General features: G+C 38.4%; 1 protein-coding gene across 1 annotated transcript; it reads right to left on the reverse strand.

The window, feature by feature from the left end:
• Positions 1-1,787: 1,787 nt before the first annotated feature.
• Positions 1,788-10,887, reverse strand: LOC103712898 (cleavage stimulating factor 64-like). Its single transcript, XM_008799599.3, has 7 exons — positions 10,727-10,887; positions 10,502-10,579; positions 4,067-4,105; positions 3,406-3,975; positions 3,243-3,323; positions 2,473-2,661; positions 1,788-2,383 (listed from the first exon to the last, which is right to left on the reverse strand). Exons 1-7 carry the CDS (start codon positions 10,820-10,822, stop codon positions 2,258-2,260), a joined length of 1,179 nt encoding a protein of 392 aa, XP_008797821.2. The 5' UTR covers positions 10,823-10,887; the 3' UTR covers positions 1,788-2,257.
• Positions 10,888-16,908: the final 6,021 nt, after the last annotated feature.

A 16,908-nucleotide genomic window follows, 5' to 3' on the forward strand; every position in this document is an offset into this window, starting at 1 on the left:
TGGATTTCGCTCCTAGACCTTATAAAACTTTATTTGTAGTAATAAAAATAAACCACATCGAGTCTGATGATCTTTTTAGAATATCCAATAGGAGACAATAGTAATTAAAACTATAAAGCATAGCATTGTTGCGGCAACAATTATCATAACAACAACGAGAACCAATTTGCTTGGATATTAAATGACATACTTCGTTGGGGAATGTTTTCTGCATATAAAATCAAGTCCTTGTCCATTGTACGATGAGAGAGAAATGATTGGCTAATCCCTCAAAAGCTGCATTCAATTGTCTTGTTTTATGAGTTGGTGATCACATCCCGCATGAGATAACGCGGACGGCTATCACTCAACCTAGCCAGCCATCTAACTTTGTTGTGGGGCATCAAAATTATTATTGAGAAAAGAAAGGAAAGAGAGAGAGAGAGAGAGGAAAAAAAAGTAATACCACCGCACCACACATGTGCATGTAAATTTGAAAGAGTGTGCAACCCTGCATGAAAAGAGGACGTACCCTACTCTCTCCCTCTTATGTAAACCACAGAGCCCCTTCCCCATTTGAATGGCAAACAATCTCAAGCCATGGGTCGCCTTCCTTTCGTCGTTTCCCACTAGCAGCGATGCAGTCTTTGGGGTTAGCTCTCCCCTTAGCAGAGGCATGCCACCATTATAGCATGGCTTACGATTCCGTGCTTTATGGGGTGCGGCCTCCCAAGGAGCCGGTTCTCCTGTGCCTAATATAAAGGCATTTACGGCTGTTGAGTTTGTCTCCTTTCGAAACCTCCCGCATATAAATTTCTCTGCCGCCCACACCCCGGTGTTCCTGTTCTGGATTTGGAGCACAGCATAGGAATTTCTATGCGCGCCTCCGGAGCGATAAATTGTCAGAGAGGGACGAAAAGGCTGAGGACTCGCGTGTCGGTGCGCTGTCCGCGTGGATGAGATAGATGGATAGAGAAAGAGAGGGGAATCATTCCAACAGCGCTCTCAAGTCGCCATCTCGCCATTGGATACGGCCATCCCGGGGCGGACGGTCTCAAATGGGAACCCTGCCACGCCGCGGTGGAAAGCACATGGAGGAAATCCAACAACAGGAGCTCCAGGGATAGCTCTAGATTTTCCTGGTCATCTCCGCTCCGTATCTTGTGCGATGGAACTCGGACACAGCAAGAAAGTTTCTCTTTTTTCGGTACACAAATAAGAAAGTTTCAGTAAAAGTAAATAACCCCTTTTTTTTATTTTGATTATTAATCACTTACATACAATCAAAAGTCTTACTTTTAAATGGCAGGTCAGTGGATCTTGATTCTTGAATCTTTCTCCACACATTCATTGGCGCCCTAATAGGATGGTTGCACTTACGGTAGAAGACACCCGTATGTGGCCCGTGCAACTTGCTAATTAAGCCTTGAGAACTCTCTGATAATGTAGCTGATTTTTGAAACAATTTGTAACTAAGCCTTGCATTGAACTCATGGAGAAGTGGAGGGCTATACGTAACTAAATAGTGTTAAAGGAAACATCCAAATTGCACGCAGAGGCTAAAGCAATAAGGAGCTAAATAATTGTACAGCACTGCATTGAAATGCCGAGCTAGTTAGGTTATTGCAGTGAAGAAAATATGAAGTGCTACTGAACTCCGTGCAATCATTAAAGTGAGGCGATTGCAATCATTGTATATGATTGCACAAATAATGAAGACAAAAATTAAACATCACATCCCACAGACAATCTTAAAGAATCTCAACAGTGTCAAAGACTCCAGGATGAACTCTTCAGATTACTTGGACAAAAGTCGTGAGAAAGGATCTAACAAGATTTATAAATACGGTTATTGACCATTGATAGGTAGCATAAGTTTACCCACAAAGCCAGCTTTAGTCTAGCTGGACAAAAGTTGTTGGCTACCCTTACAATAATGCCTTCACTCACTGGTCTTAGCACACATTTTGAAAAAAGTCCAAAAACAAAAGGCAACGGATTTAATACTTGATGTTCCAAATAACAAACATGAGACGAACCTGAGTGACACAAAAACACTAACAGAAGATCAATATCAATAGATATTATAGGCTCTGTACCTTATAGAAAGAAACCTAGATCACGGATAGGTTAGCAAGCAGTTGTCAAGAACAGCTCAATTGAGAAGGGCCTGAAAAAGCCACTCCCCCTCACTGTAAAAGCTGATCCTTACTCTCAAGCGTTATACTGCATATCTTTTCAATAAAGCCATTCCACGCTGCACGAAGCGCCAATTTCATCACTGTCTTAACATTTCCTGTAGTTGAAGCACCTGATGTCTTTGCTCAGGAGGCAGAAGATTGATCTGTTCCGGGGTAAGGCTCATGACTTGCTGAAGCAAAGCTTTCTCCATCTCAGGAGTCAGCTGCACAAACAAAAAGACGGTAGGATCAATAAGAGGACAGCTTGGAGCTTACATAATGAACACCTAAACATGGCCATGATGATAGTTACCGGTGGTGGGCAAGGTGGCTGACCACCTGCGCCAGAGGCAGTCTGCCCAGAAACCAATGGCACTGGTCCCGGTAGCTGGGCCCCAGAAGCTGCTTTTTCAGGCAGGCTGGGTGCCCAAGCAGCCCCTCTTTCAGCTTGAATGGAGGTCCCGGCTTGATTGCTATAATCCTGACCTATATGTGGACCACCCTGGAAACAACACAAAATTCGATTTTGTTAGGTTAAAGTTGCACCTAGGGCAGTGAACAGCCGCACAACTGACCATTCATTCAGCTACCAGATAATGTGCAGTGAAGATAATTAGGATGAAGCATTAAGCAATAAACCTACTTAAGTATGTTACAAATTTTTTTTGATATTTAAGTGATTATAGAGCATGTACTATTATGACTGCAAAGTCATTCAAAAATCATGCAATCTGTTTGTAACCCAAAGTGAGCATTCAATGACAATTCTTTCTGAACTTTACACCATGACACTTAAGCTTATTTGTATAGAATTGACTTGGTCATGTGGTGACTTAAAGAGCTAGATGCAAGTCTATTAATCAATTTAATCACATACATAAATCAAGCATGTGTCAGTTCCAAATCTTGGCATCAGAAGTAGTCCAAATACGTAGTATTTAAAATACTTTACATACATACATACATACATATATACATAATATGAACTAATGAGAAAAATACTCTGAGCCAAATGTTACAAACGTTGATTACAACAGCGAGTTACAACTCAATGCTGTCCAGGAGCAGAAATGACATGCCAACCTGATAGAGCTGCTGGGGTGGCGGTTGACTTGGTAGCGGTGGTTGTCCTTGGGAGAAAGAAGATGGAGGATTGCTACCTGACTGAACAATTCAAAAAGTTTATCTCATGAAAAATTCACTTATTAGTAAAATTAAAAGCAAGAAATTGTAATAGCCAGCTTACATGAAACATAGGATGGGACAAGAGCTGTTGATGTGCACTTGATGGTTGAAAACCAAGAGCATGAGGCATCTGTGAATGAAGCTGATGAGATAAAGGCTGCATGGAAGGTGGCCTAGGTTGTTGTGGCCAAGGTGGCTGCAGTGGCTGATTAAATAATCCAGCAGTCTGCAGAGGTTGTTGTGTCTGGCCAGAAACAATAGGCATATGGGATGGAAGTATAGAGTAATGTGGAGGAGCAGGAGGGGGTAGAGTAAGATTATGAATCTGGGAAGATTGTGGAAGTGATAAAGGAGCTTGAGTGTTCAGAAAACTCTTAGTCTGCTGTGCTGAATGTGGGGGATTTGATTGCATGGTCTGCGACTGAAAATTCAATGGAGGAACTGAAGCAGATGGCAATGCAATGGAGGGTTGAGTAGGATGTTGCTGTTTAACAGATACAGAGGATTGAGGTAAACTAGCTTGACCCTGCATTCCAGCTTGTACTGGCAATGATTGAGCAGTTTGAACATTTGGCTGCTGCACCACCTGTGCTGATTGTGGTTGTGACAAAGCCTGCTGGATGGTAGGCATCTGAAGAACAAGGATTTATATTTTTTAATACAGCTTCTAGTTCTACTTTATTATGAAATGATATATTTTAAAGTTAAACAAAAATGATTACCACTTGAGGAGGCTGCACCATTCCCAGCATAATTTGTGCCTGTAATGAATCATTAAGACAATTACATTCAATTTCACATTGTGAGTGTAGCTAGCAATAAGTAATATATGACAATACATGTGATATGGAATGAAATAAAGCTAAAGTGCTTAATACAACATACAAGAAAAAATATTATTCAAACTGAAATAAACCAAAAAAAAATCATAATGCACCATAAATCAAAGGGATTGGTACTCCCCATGCTTCCCAAGATCAATAAACAATTAAAAACAGGAAATTTATATAATAAACTCATAATTTGACTACATCATACTTTGAAAGGCAATGCTTTGCCCTAATATGATTGCTATGTAATGAACAAACTCTCAGAATAACAAAAGAAAACCAAAAGATTTTGTCAGCATTCCTTTTTCCTAGAAATGCCAATTAGCTTCCTCATCCAATACGAGAGTCATTAATCCTTTCTCCTTCTCTTGTGGCCTTTTTTCCTCTTCATCCAATCCTTTTCTTAATTATTAGTTGCATCACTCCTTTGTGAGAGGCAGAATCCAACATATATCAATTATGGCAAGGCATTAACACAAACCAATTCTCAATGAATAAAGCTTATAGGAGTCTAACTTGATATATTTTCTCATTTACAGGCTGGATCCATCATGCATATGATCTCAAAATGTGATCATCCCATTGAGCAATAACTGGAAATATAATGAGCAAATCAAATCCATGGGACTTTTGAAATCCATTGCATTTGTTTAATTCAAACATTTCTATAGCATATCCTATATAGAGTTATTTCAGTCATCCATTTGTTTAAATTCCAGGGTAATGGACCGCACTTTGTGAATTAGTGCACATGAAGATAGCCAACATGTTCAAGAAGAAAGTGATTGATAAATTTTTCATCATTGGCCAAAGTGAATATCTCGAGCAGCCCATGCAACTCCAGTACTCAAAACTAATTTTGCAAAGTATAAAAACCCATGTCGTCATGGAGGGAAGGAGGAAAAGGAGAGGGCAGGGGGCAGGGATGCCAATTAATGAAACTATTTGAAGTCCATGATATATCCTAACTACTTTGTTTGTTGTTTAGTATTGTAGAAAATAAGACCTTTGAATAATGAAAATGTATTGGTACTACAGATAACTCAAAGGAACTTAGGCATCTTGCAATCAACCACTGGAACCTACTTTCTCTTTCCTGTTTATTTTTGATGCAAGATCAGGTCAAAATAGTAATAGAAAAATTAACTTGATATGCCATTGTGTTTCTCCATTTTGCTTTTCTTAATTTTAGAGTCTTATTTGGACTCATTCATGAGAAAGAAGTATCGGTCCTGGTGAGTTCATATTAGATGTTTAATAATTGCTATCCAGACATTCTACTCGTACGGGATCTAGGAAACCTAAGAGGTCCATCTTTCAAAAGGTGCCCATGGTATGTAAGTGGTAAAGAGAACGCATAGAGCATATGTGGTATGTAAAAGCATATGCTGTTAGTATTTTTTTAATATTTTTTAAAAAAGATATACATAAGAATATAATAATTAAATTAATAACAAATACTTACACACGACAACAATAGTTGTGATATTTTTTAATTAATTAATAATACTAATAATACCTGCATAAGGCTCAACTATAACCTGCATCTAGCCACCAACTGACTGAATCCACAATACTTGCATGAGTTTGCATAACAGTGGACTGCATTTGTGGCAGCATAAATGCTAAGTCAAGCCGTATATGCAGCTGCAAAATGCTAGTTGGGGTTGCATATACAGCGGAAAAATGCTAGGGAAGCACACACATACTTAGCAAGATTGCATATGTAGCTGCATAATGTTAAGTAGGTGACCTATTCAACCCATATAGTAACTGCGTATAGGGAACACAGTGCAGTTAGAGGACCAGATTCACATGTGCCGCCATACCACATTTTAAAGATGGATTCAGGATCCAGTTTAGCGTAGGAGAAGAAAAAAAAAAACCTCCAATTGAGGTCCTAAACGCTTGGGCTTGATCTATGGACTTTTTTTCACTCTTTAGCTAGCTAAGAAGGGTAGGATTAAAATAAAAATGAAAATAGATTAAAAAGAGGTAGGAAAAATAAAAGAGAGATAGAGAGGATGAGTGTTAGTGAAGATGTCACATCATCATTGCTTGTTGCCAGATCACTTCCTTCACCCTTGTTCTTTACTATTGGGCCTTCACAAGAAAAAACCCCTTGCTGAAGTAGTTTAGGCGGGTCTTCTTGCTCCTAAAAAGGGCTAGAAAGAATCTATGGAGATGGAAGCAGCATAGACAATGATGGAGGAGAAGGCGGCGGCATAAAAAATTGCGTTAGGAAAGTATTTGGATAGAGTATCACAGCATTTTTCCCCATCCTTGCCCTATTCTTGAGGGCATGGATGATTGTAAAGAAATTTTTTAGAGAATCCCAAAGGTTGGAGAGTCAGGATAAAGGATGAGATGGAGGAATTTGACTGGTGGATCTTAGTTGCATGGATTGAAGCCTAAGGTTGAGATAGGTTTCTAAAGGCTTCTGCTGGATGGAGATTAGGATGAAAGGGACATGAAGGGGGGTTGCTTAATTAACGGGGAGAATTTAGCTAGATGGTGTGATGGTAATAATTATGCAGGTGAAAGGATGGCAAACTAAGATCATGTGAATGAAAAGAGAGATGGGTGTAACTGAGGGTGTTGACTCGGTTTTTAGGTGGGTGCACTAAGCTGGGCTGACTGATATATGAGGTTCTAGTGGGTGACCAATGACGTAAACAGACTTATCTAGAATTTTAGTTTGTACAATGGGGAATGAGTCGGTAATATAAACAGAATTCTATAGAACTTTTTTTGTGTGAAAATGAGGGGAAAGAGATGGAATTAATTTCTAAATACAGGCATGTAGGAAATTAGGGCTTTGGGTTGAGGTTATGAGGTAGGGCATAGGTCAGGGATGATGAGTGAGGATCTTGGCATTTATTTCAAGCAAGAATTCATTTATTTACAATGGCAAGGTGTCTTCAGTTGGTTCAGCAAAACCCTGTATCCATATTATTGTTTCCTCTGGCTCCTCTGTCCTTTCAACCAACAAATTGTAACATGCAATTAGTTTATAGTAGAAATTTTTCTCCAAAATTCACCTTTGTTCAAGCTATAGGCCTCTCCTAACCCTATATCAAATATAAACCATACTCACCATGATTTTTTACCCTAGAAACCTGAAACCGCTTCCAAAACTTCCTTTTTCTCCATTTTCACTCTCCAGATTTTCTATTGATACCTAGAAATGGTCCTTCCACTTCCATATGAAAGTCAAACAGATCAACTCTCTCTAGCACCTTTAACATACAGAACCTCAGCAACCTTGTCTAGTTCTCCTTACAGAATATTTTTCATTTTAATAGTTGGCATGTCGTATGTATATATAGAATTCTAGAATGGAATGCTATCTCTAAATTAAATGGTTGCCACAATACTCTACTAGTTATTAAATCCTAAACATTTCTATCCATAGCACAAAATAACCATAACCACTAAACCTTTTGCAACTGTATATGCCCCAATTCTTCCTATTAAGGACCAACTCCTATATTATTGCATGTTTTTCCAAATTCTAACAACTTTCATCCATGTTACCTTGGTCTTATGTACTTTTCTAACACTTGAACACAAATTAAAGCAAAACCTAAAAAATAAATCCTTTTCAGATCTCCATTGGATGTGCCTGAATCTCTACGAAAGCATTTATCTGGTCCATCTACCCACATCTAATCCCATTAAATATGCATTCATCGATCTCTACAACTTTGTAAGACACATGATAGCAAGTTTGTCAAGATTCTAGAACCCTATCTTCATTTCCATTTTGCAATCAACATGCTTTGCCTTTGCTATACCATTTAATTTACAAGACTTTCCTCCGATATTCCAAATTGGCATGCAACCTTGTCCTTGTCCCATGAATAAGTATATATGTAGCTAATTTGAAGTGATATGGGCTCAGTACTGTTGCAATCATACTATAACAAGAAATCCGCTTGTTTATCACTACTACAATACCCAATTACGCATCCCTATAACAATTTCAATATATCATCTCTGCACACTTTCTCATGAATAGATCATCTATCATATGCTTAGTGAATAGTGACCATATATAGGTTCATTTTCTGTTATTATGGCTTCAATCAATAACTGTAAGCAAGAAAATCTCCGTAGTTAACCTTCTAGACATAAATTTAAAAAAAAAAAATCAATATATTTTCTCTATCATTGTCTCCTATAACTTCATGGTGTGGTTTATAAACTCAATTTTATGACAATTGATCGAACTTTGTATATCATTTATATTCTTATAGATGGTACCAAATACCTTCGAAAAATATCTTATCCTCATTAAAAAAGCTACTCAAGCACCTCATTTAATATTTTCATTTTGCCTTGATGCCTTATGATTTGCATCATTCCGGAAGCCTTTATCTACTTTTATGGATTAAATGATGAAACGTCTGAAAATCTCCTAACTCTGATTCTTCTAAACATATCCCTTCTTCAGTCTTCAAACAATATTTTTTTAGAAATAACCTTAATTTATTTATGAATATTAAGTAAAATCATATTAAGCTCATTCTTCATGCATCAAACATGATATAAAAAATTAATGTTCATCTTTGTTATCCAAGCAAATTTTGGAACTTCTTACTTAATCTTGAGCCAACTTATCATGTAAGTAAATATAAGTTTCATAGTTTGCATTCCTTTTCCTTTTTTTGAATATCCTTGTTAGATTTCCTATAATTTTTCGATGTGCTGAATGTTAATAGACTCTTCTCCCCCTGATCACCTATCACACCAAACTATTTAACCAGTTGACCACCGAGTTTCTTTTCATGTCAATCAACCCCTTGATCACCTCTCACATCTAACCACTTAACCACCCATTTTTTCCCCATGTGTCTCATTTACCTCTCTAAGAACTTCTCTAACAACTTCTCAAGTTGTCAAGTTCCATTTTTCTTTAATACTTTGTCCATAAATGAATTCTTATTTTCTTCTTGAAAATTTCACCACCTTATTATTGGGCATTTAGCAGTCCCTCTCCCCTTCATGTTCCTAATATATGCATCTACCACTACTACACAATGTTGTGCAACCAAGCTTTCTCTTGGCATAATTTACTGCATTTGTATGCTTATTTTTCTTATAAATAAGCATTTGATCATCAGCATTTAAAAGTAAATAAATGTTCATATCCCTTTTTATATTACGTATATGCTACTGCTAGATCATAGGCCGACACAATCTTGATTATCAAATGTTTCATAGCATTTCTGTCACCAAAACTATGTATATGATGTACTTCTTGCCCTAACGTTGTGAAGTTTGTTACACAGTTCATAGCAGTGAAATTATATTTCAAGACAACTAAACATAATGAATCACAAGAAGATTAATTTGAAATGAAATACATCAATTGGTGTTTTGAATTATGGCTTACAGACATGCTATCTTTATTCTCTTCTAAAAACCTCCATTCTCTATTGGATTTTAAAGGGGTGAAGCAAGCATATTCCTAACCACTATACATCAATCACACATAACTTCATTCAAATAAGGTTCTGCTAGCAATATATAGTACACCATATATTCTACCTCATAATTTATATGCTACCTCCATGAGGAGTTCCATTTGAAGGTATAAGATTGAGATGCTATATTCTTGAAGTGCTTTGGCTTGTGGCTTCACTAGTACTAAAGATTTTCAATCAAGGGGAGGTTATATTCTCAAGGGTATATATAGGACTTGGAACTTTGACTGAATAGTATTTGATGAATAGCATAAGGATACATCTGGTTGAACGGAATCTGGGGGCATAAGCCAATTATCACAAGCTAATACTAAGAGCAGCAAGAGATTACCAAGTTTCAAGAACATCTTAGTTATTAATAGACAAATGAAGAGCCAATGTGGTCGCACATGGGACGACAACTTTCCTTGCAGCAACACTAGTACTCATTTAGAAGAAAAGAAAACAAAAATAAAAAGCTGAATCTTGCTTCATGTTGGAAATCAAATTTCGGAATTCTTTCTTAATTGTGCGAGGTAGGTTGCTCTAATTCTTTGACTAGAAAAGGAACACCTAGATAAGAAACAGGGATCATCAGAAACCCTCAATTCCTTGTCCGAAAAATTATATCATAATAAGACGTGCCCGTACTTCTCAATCATGTCCTCTAATTTTGCCAAAACTACAAACTCCAATCGGCGAAATCGCATCGACTCCTCTATCCAAGAAATCGAAACAGAAGAGGAATCCCCGGAACCCCCAATCAACCCTTTATCTTCTTTAAAATTTAGAAAGCATAAGCAGAACCCTAGCTTCCGGGGAACCACATAGAGAGAGAAAAGAGAGGGGAATCAAGAACCTGGAAGAGAGCCCGCGTCAAGAGAGGGTTTTCAATGAGGATCCTCTTCGCCTGCTGCTGGTTCTGATCGATCAGAATCTGAGCGTAGAAAGAATGCACAATGACTAGAAATCAATTCCTCCTCCTTTTCCCCTTTTTTTCCTTTAATTCGAAAGGAAGATAGAAAGGAATACACATAGGAAAGAACGGGAGCAAAAAAAAAGAGGTGGGAGGGTTAGAGGTTACCTTCATCTGGCGCATAATTTCGTAGAGCTGGCTCTTGGACATGCCAGCCATCTGCGAGGCCAAGCCATCGCCGGATGGAGGCTGCTTCGCGGCCATCGTCTCTTCCTCCGCTCCGGTTCGTTTCAGATCGGGTTATAAAGTAGGACGCTCGCGCTCCGGATCCACAAGTGAAATGGGTTCGGGTCCTGCCCCAACCCAAACAGTAATGTCGAGCCATCTTAGGTAACCCAAATAGAGTTGTCAAGATGATCTGAACTCCAATTATCTAAGATCAACCTATTTGATATGCTATATTCTAATAATTAAATTTTTTTAAATATTTATAAATTATTTATTTGATATTTTATAAAAATCTAATATTTTTTATCATATAATACTAAAACTACCTCAAATATATTCCAATAAAAATATATTCATAATCATATAAAATATATTATAGTAAAATATTAATATATTTTCAATGTATTAATTATTAATATATTCTTATAAATATATATTAATTGTTATTATAGAATTAATATATTTATTTATACTTATATATATATATTTTGGTTAGAAAAATAAGTTAAATAGAAGTAATATATTAAATAATTCTACTATATAAATATAAATTACAATATATATTTTTTTCTTGAAGTTAAAAAATATTTTATTTTGATTCTCTCTTTTTTTTACAACAATAAAATCCCTTCTTGTTATCTTTAAAAAAAAATCAATTTTCAAAAAACAAATCAATCAAACAATCATTATTCCACTAACTTTCTCGCCCTTTTCTCTAGCACTCTCATTTTTTTTATTTTTTTTAAAATATCGAAGAGGGCATAGCTTTCCTCTCAATATCCATTTAATACTTAAAGACATTTCTCCATTTGGTACTTGGGCTCAAGGCTCTTTGACAAGACGGCAGACATTCTTTTGTAAAAAAAAAAAAAGCTAATTAATAGTTAGGATTTTTATATAACAGTTTTTTTAAATATCAAATTTTATATAAATATCTTTCCAAAATTGATATATATATATATATACACCTTTGTAAAATGTTTTGCTATTATACATTTTTCTAATCCTTATTTTTGAATATGTACCCATATCATCTAATGCCATTAAAAATAATGGTTTCAAATTAAAATGACTAAAATACTCTTAGTGGGTAGATGTATAAATAGAAATATTTATAAGGAAATACAATCAAACATTAACTTTACAAGAATATTCAAGCAATTTTATATATTTAGAAGGGTATATATGCCCAAAAAAATCTAATAGAAGGAAAAAAAATTAGACACATTAATTAATGTGATAGCCTTCAGAATTCTGTATTTCTTAGTTAATATCATAGCCTTCAAAATTTCATATTTATTAATTATTGTTATAGCCGTTAGAGTTATGCATTTATGCTTCTACATAAGTAGGATGAATTAATACATCATAAATTAACATAAGTCTCAAAATCTTAAGTGTTGCTTTTGTATTGATAATTTTGAAATAGTTAAAGAAAAATTAAGAGCTCTCGAGAAAATTTGTACTCTCTTTATAAGGTGACATATTCACAAAGAAGGAGATGTCGAAGCTCCAGAAAAAAAGAAAAAAAAGACTCATTATTCAATTTGTTTTCATTCTCTAGAAGCTTCAATTCCGTATTTTATAGTTTTCAACAACTTAAAAGAAAATTTGTTAAGTGGAACACACTGTTGAATTCAAGGACAAGATCACGTTAGAATTATAAAGCAAGTTGTTAGGAGAAAAACCCTAAGTCATAAAAGCTGCTCGGCCAAGGAGTGCCGACCGGAAAGCCGCTCGGCCGAAGAGCGCCGACCGGAAAGCTGCTCGGCCAAGGAGTGCCGACCGGAAAGCCGCTCGGCCGAAGAGCGCCGACCGGAAAGCTGCTCGGCCAAAGGATGCCGACCAGGAAGGCGCTCGACTAGAGGGCGTCGTCCAGAGCGCGCGCCAAGAGGTGCCCCACCCAAAGCTGCTCGGTTAGAAAGTGCCGACCAAAGACAGCGCCAAGGCGCTCTGCTAGAAGGTGCTCGCCTAAAGGGCGCCGACCAGGAGTACTTGAAGCAACCCCGCCACAGGGCGCCCCATTGGGCGACCAGCTCGGCTCGGCACCCTTGCCGAGCCGATGCCTTAACCAAATGTTCAACCTCCGCCTAAAGTCCAAGGGACTTGACAACTCCTACGACTTGCGACCTGCCACTATCTCCAAGCCATCAAGGCATAAGATCTCCGCAGGCGTTCGGCACGACCTGCCATTAATGCATGAGACTCCCTCAAGTCTCCGATGCACTCAGGCATTTAATGAACACGGCCCAAGACGATCTCCGGATCACTGAACCGTCAGAGCGCATGGCTCTACCTGACCGCCGGTTCATTCGGTAATAAATGCACTTACCATCTACAGACCCCAGGCCCGCTACGGCCGGCGGTTCAACCACTCCAACAGGTCCGATCGACCGTGACAACTCCCTGGTTCCGGTCTGATTCGGCCCCGTTCTCCACTATGCCATAAATGAGCCAAATCGTGCCCAATTATCACAGACAGGGACAAATCCCCCGGTTACCTCCCAGGTAACGTAATCCCCTCCTATAAAAGGGAAGCTGGGAGAACCAAGGGGGGGAACAACAAAAAACGGAAACAGATCCCCGGGACTGAACCCGCCGGGAAGCACAGACACAATTGAGGACATCATCCTCTTCGTCTTCTTTATCTTATCCAAATGTTCTTGCTGCCTTCTCCATATACTCTCTTCCCTGCTCTCTCCACATATTGGCCCCCTCTGACTTAAGCATCGGAGGGCCGGCGCCGGGGAGCCCGGCCACCGGCTTTTTGCAGGACTTACACCCTCCAGGAGGACGTCGCCGGCCGGCGCACCGCCGTCCGCCCCCTGTAGCAGCGGAGCTCCTCCTTCCCCGGCTTCGCGGCGGCCCCCGGGTCCAATTTCCAGCAACACAAGTATATATATTTCATTATATTTTTTAAATAATAATATTATGATAAGCAAGTGAAAACGGCATTGTACATTGATCATCAAATATAAACCCAAATTAGAATGCAGGCATACCATACGGATAAATAAAAATTTATTCATATTTCTGTAATAAAAAAAAAAACATTATCTCATTGGAAGATTATCTCCGCTTTCTTCTAGTCCTTTGTCCCATCTCTCCTACCTTCTCTACCTTAATGGAGGCGGCGGCAAATCGCCCTTCTGGTGGGGGATCGGGTTTTCTTTTTTCTTCCTCCTCCTCCTCGTCGTCTCCCTTCATGGGTTTTGGAGCACTCTCTGCTTCCAAGCCCTATCCTTCTCCGCCTCTCGGGCCCGAGATGGAGCCATTCGGGGAAATCTTGGACTTCTCCGCCCGACCTCCTCCTCCTACTCGTCCTGCGGAAGAGCTTCCCCCCTACCGTTTGGGGCCTTCGTCGTCGTCGTCGTTATCGTCTGGGGATGGGGCGCGTGGAGAGAGTGTGGGGATCCCTCGGCCTCAGGAGGCTCTTCAGAGCGCGCCGATCTCGCCCTTCCTCTCCATTCTCCAAGACATATGAGCTTGTGGATGATCCCTCTCTGGATCCGCTCATCTCGTGGGGTTCTACTGGGAAGAGCTTCGTGGTGCGGGATCCCGTCGAGTTTGCCAGGGCCGTTCCGCCTCGGAGCTTCTGAATACTTATGTGCGTATTGCAAAAGCTTTGCCGGAGACGGCTCTTGTTGCTTGTATTCATTCAGTTTGTTTCAGTTCGTATTTTAGATTCGTTCTTTGCGCTTAACAAGCATTGGATTTTGACCAATGATTATTGCTCTGTAGGTTGATTGCTGCTGAGGACTTTTTTTTTATTTAGGATCGCAGTGTATCCTTTGATCTTATTGGTGCTGTACAGATTTCCTGTTGCATCGTTGTCTTTTTTTTTTTTTCTTCTTTTTCCTTAATTTTTTTTCTTAATCCTGATGTATATGCTCTTGAATCCGATGGCGAGAAGAAGACGGAAGATAATAAAGTAATTCCAAAATTTTATTTTATTCTTAATTAAAATAATTATATTTTTTATTAATGATATTAGAAATTTATATTTTATAAGAATATAGATATAAATATAAATTTTAAGAAAATATTTACGTAAATTTAAATTTTTAGAAATATATTTATGTAAAAAAAATAATAGTTATTAATATTTGTTAGAGGTATCATGATGGTGCTATTTTGGTAGCACCCAAATTTAACCGCCAAAATCTACCAAAGATAGAACCTCCAATTTACATAAAAAGAATTTTTTTAAAAAAAATAAATAATCTCAAATTCTTGTCAAAGTACTGTACTACTTTTCTTATATTTTAATTTATTATCATGGATTCCAGCTTTTTTTCTTTTTTTTTTTTTTTGCTTAGGAAGAGGGAAGAGGGGGGTAAGGAGAACCTCACCTGCGTAACAACCCCACTGAGCCTCCTCTCCGCTGGAAAATATTCAATACGGGCAGACAAGTTTTACTCATACCCTTTCTATCCGTGAAAAAACCCCACCAACGTGGCAGCCTCTTCTATGTATGAGTACATCACATCAACACCACCTAAGTATCCGCAAATTAGATGGCAATTTCATCGGGCAAATCAGAGGAGACATCCACTCCTCGCATTTAATCGACGCCCGCTGTAAGATAAACTGAATAAGGAAAGAGCCTGAGAGTTTAAATATTTGGTTTTTTTCATCCCACTCTGTTTGTATTGAGTTTGTGTTTATAAAGCTATACATGAAACCGAACTCAGAAAGATCAGGAGTTTGTTCAAACTATCTAACTATCTAACGTATACTTCAAACTCTAACGTTTGTTACAAAACTAACAAAGTTTCAAAAAAACTTCAACCATGCGAGGCTTCAGTGGAGACAAATGTGGAATTCCTCAGACTTGGTCAGCTTCTCCAGAATGTACTCTAACACCCCCCTGCAAACTGATGGGCAGCAAACAGACCAACAGTTTGTTTCGAAGAAAATGAAAACGTGAAGTAGTTTGTCCCTTCGTAAACACATCTGCAATTTGATCTGTTGTGGAAATATAGTGCACTGCAATGTCCTTGTTTACCACTTTCTCCCTTATAAAATGATAGTCGACTTCAACATGCTTAGTTCTAGCATGAAAAACTGGATTTGAAGCTAAAGCAAGTGCACCTATATTGTCACACCATAACACCGGTGCAGAGGAAAGTGTAATTCCCAACTCACAAAATAACATACGCATCCAATATAGTTCAGCTGTTGCAATTGCCATAGACCTGTATTCTGCTTCTGTGCTAGACCTGGATACAACATTTTGCTTCTTTGCACTCCAAGATATTAGATTCTTTCCTAAATAAATTCCATAACCACTGGTGCTGCGCCTGTCATCAAGATTTCCAGCCCAGTCCGAATCACAGTATGCGTTGAGAGTTATTGAGGAAGGAGTATAATAAAGACCAAAATCAATTGTACCCTTAAGATATCGGAGAACCCTCTTAAGAGCAGTTAAATGCAAATCTCTTGGACTATGCATAAATTGGCATAGCTGATTTACCGCATAGGCGATATCTGGTCTGGAGATTGTGCAATATTGGAGTGCGCCTACAACTCTCCTATACTCAGTTGGATCATCCAACAATGTACCAGCTGTTGCAGAGAGTTTTGAACCAGAAACTGTTGGAGATGCTAATGGCTTTGCTCCTGCCATTTTGGTTCTGTCCAGTAGATCTGCAATATATTTACTTTGCCTTAGGTGGAGACCTTCAGCATTACGGGAAGCTTGCACTCCTAGAAAGTAGCTGATTTCCCCCAAGTCTTTAATCTGAAAACTGTTCTTCAGCTTGTCTATAAATTGCATGATGGCAGTAAAGTTTGTGCCTGTAACAATTATGTCGTCGACATACACTAGCACAAAAATCTTCAAATCATCAGAGTGGAGTGTAAAAAGTGAGTAATCAACAGAAGATTCCGCAAAACCAAGCTCCAATAATTCTTGAGATAGCCTACGAAACCAAGCTCTAGGGGCTTGTTTAAGCCCATAGAGTGATTTATGTAATCTGCAAACAAAATCAGGATTAGTTTCATCAATAAATCCTTTCGGTTGCTCCATGAACACTTCCTCATCAAGGACTCCATGCAGGAAGGCGTTAGACACATCTAGTTGTCTAATTGGCCAATGGAAACTAACGGCAAGAGAAAGG

This window comes from Phoenix dactylifera, chromosome 8, assembly GCF_009389715.1.
Source record: "Phoenix dactylifera cultivar Barhee BC4 chromosome 8, palm_55x_up_171113_PBpolish2nd_filt_p, whole genome shotgun sequence".
NCBI lineage: Eukaryota > Viridiplantae > Streptophyta > Magnoliopsida > Arecales > Arecaceae > Phoenix > Phoenix dactylifera.

Bases quoted from the DNA above. Each gene is read 5' to 3' on its own strand.
- LOC103712898 (XM_008799599.3), bottom strand. From the start codon at position 10,822: ATGGCCGCGAAGCAGCCTCCATCCGGCGATGGCTTGGCCTCGCAGATG. The intron at 3,976-4,066 runs GTAATCATTTTT...CTTGTTCTTCAG, and splicing joins TGGTGCAGCCTCCTCAAGTG to ATGCCTACCATCCAGCAGGC. The intron at 2,384-2,472 runs GTAACTATCATC...TTGTTTGTGCAG, and splicing joins AGCCACCTTGCCCACCACCG to CTGACTCCTGAGATGGAGAA.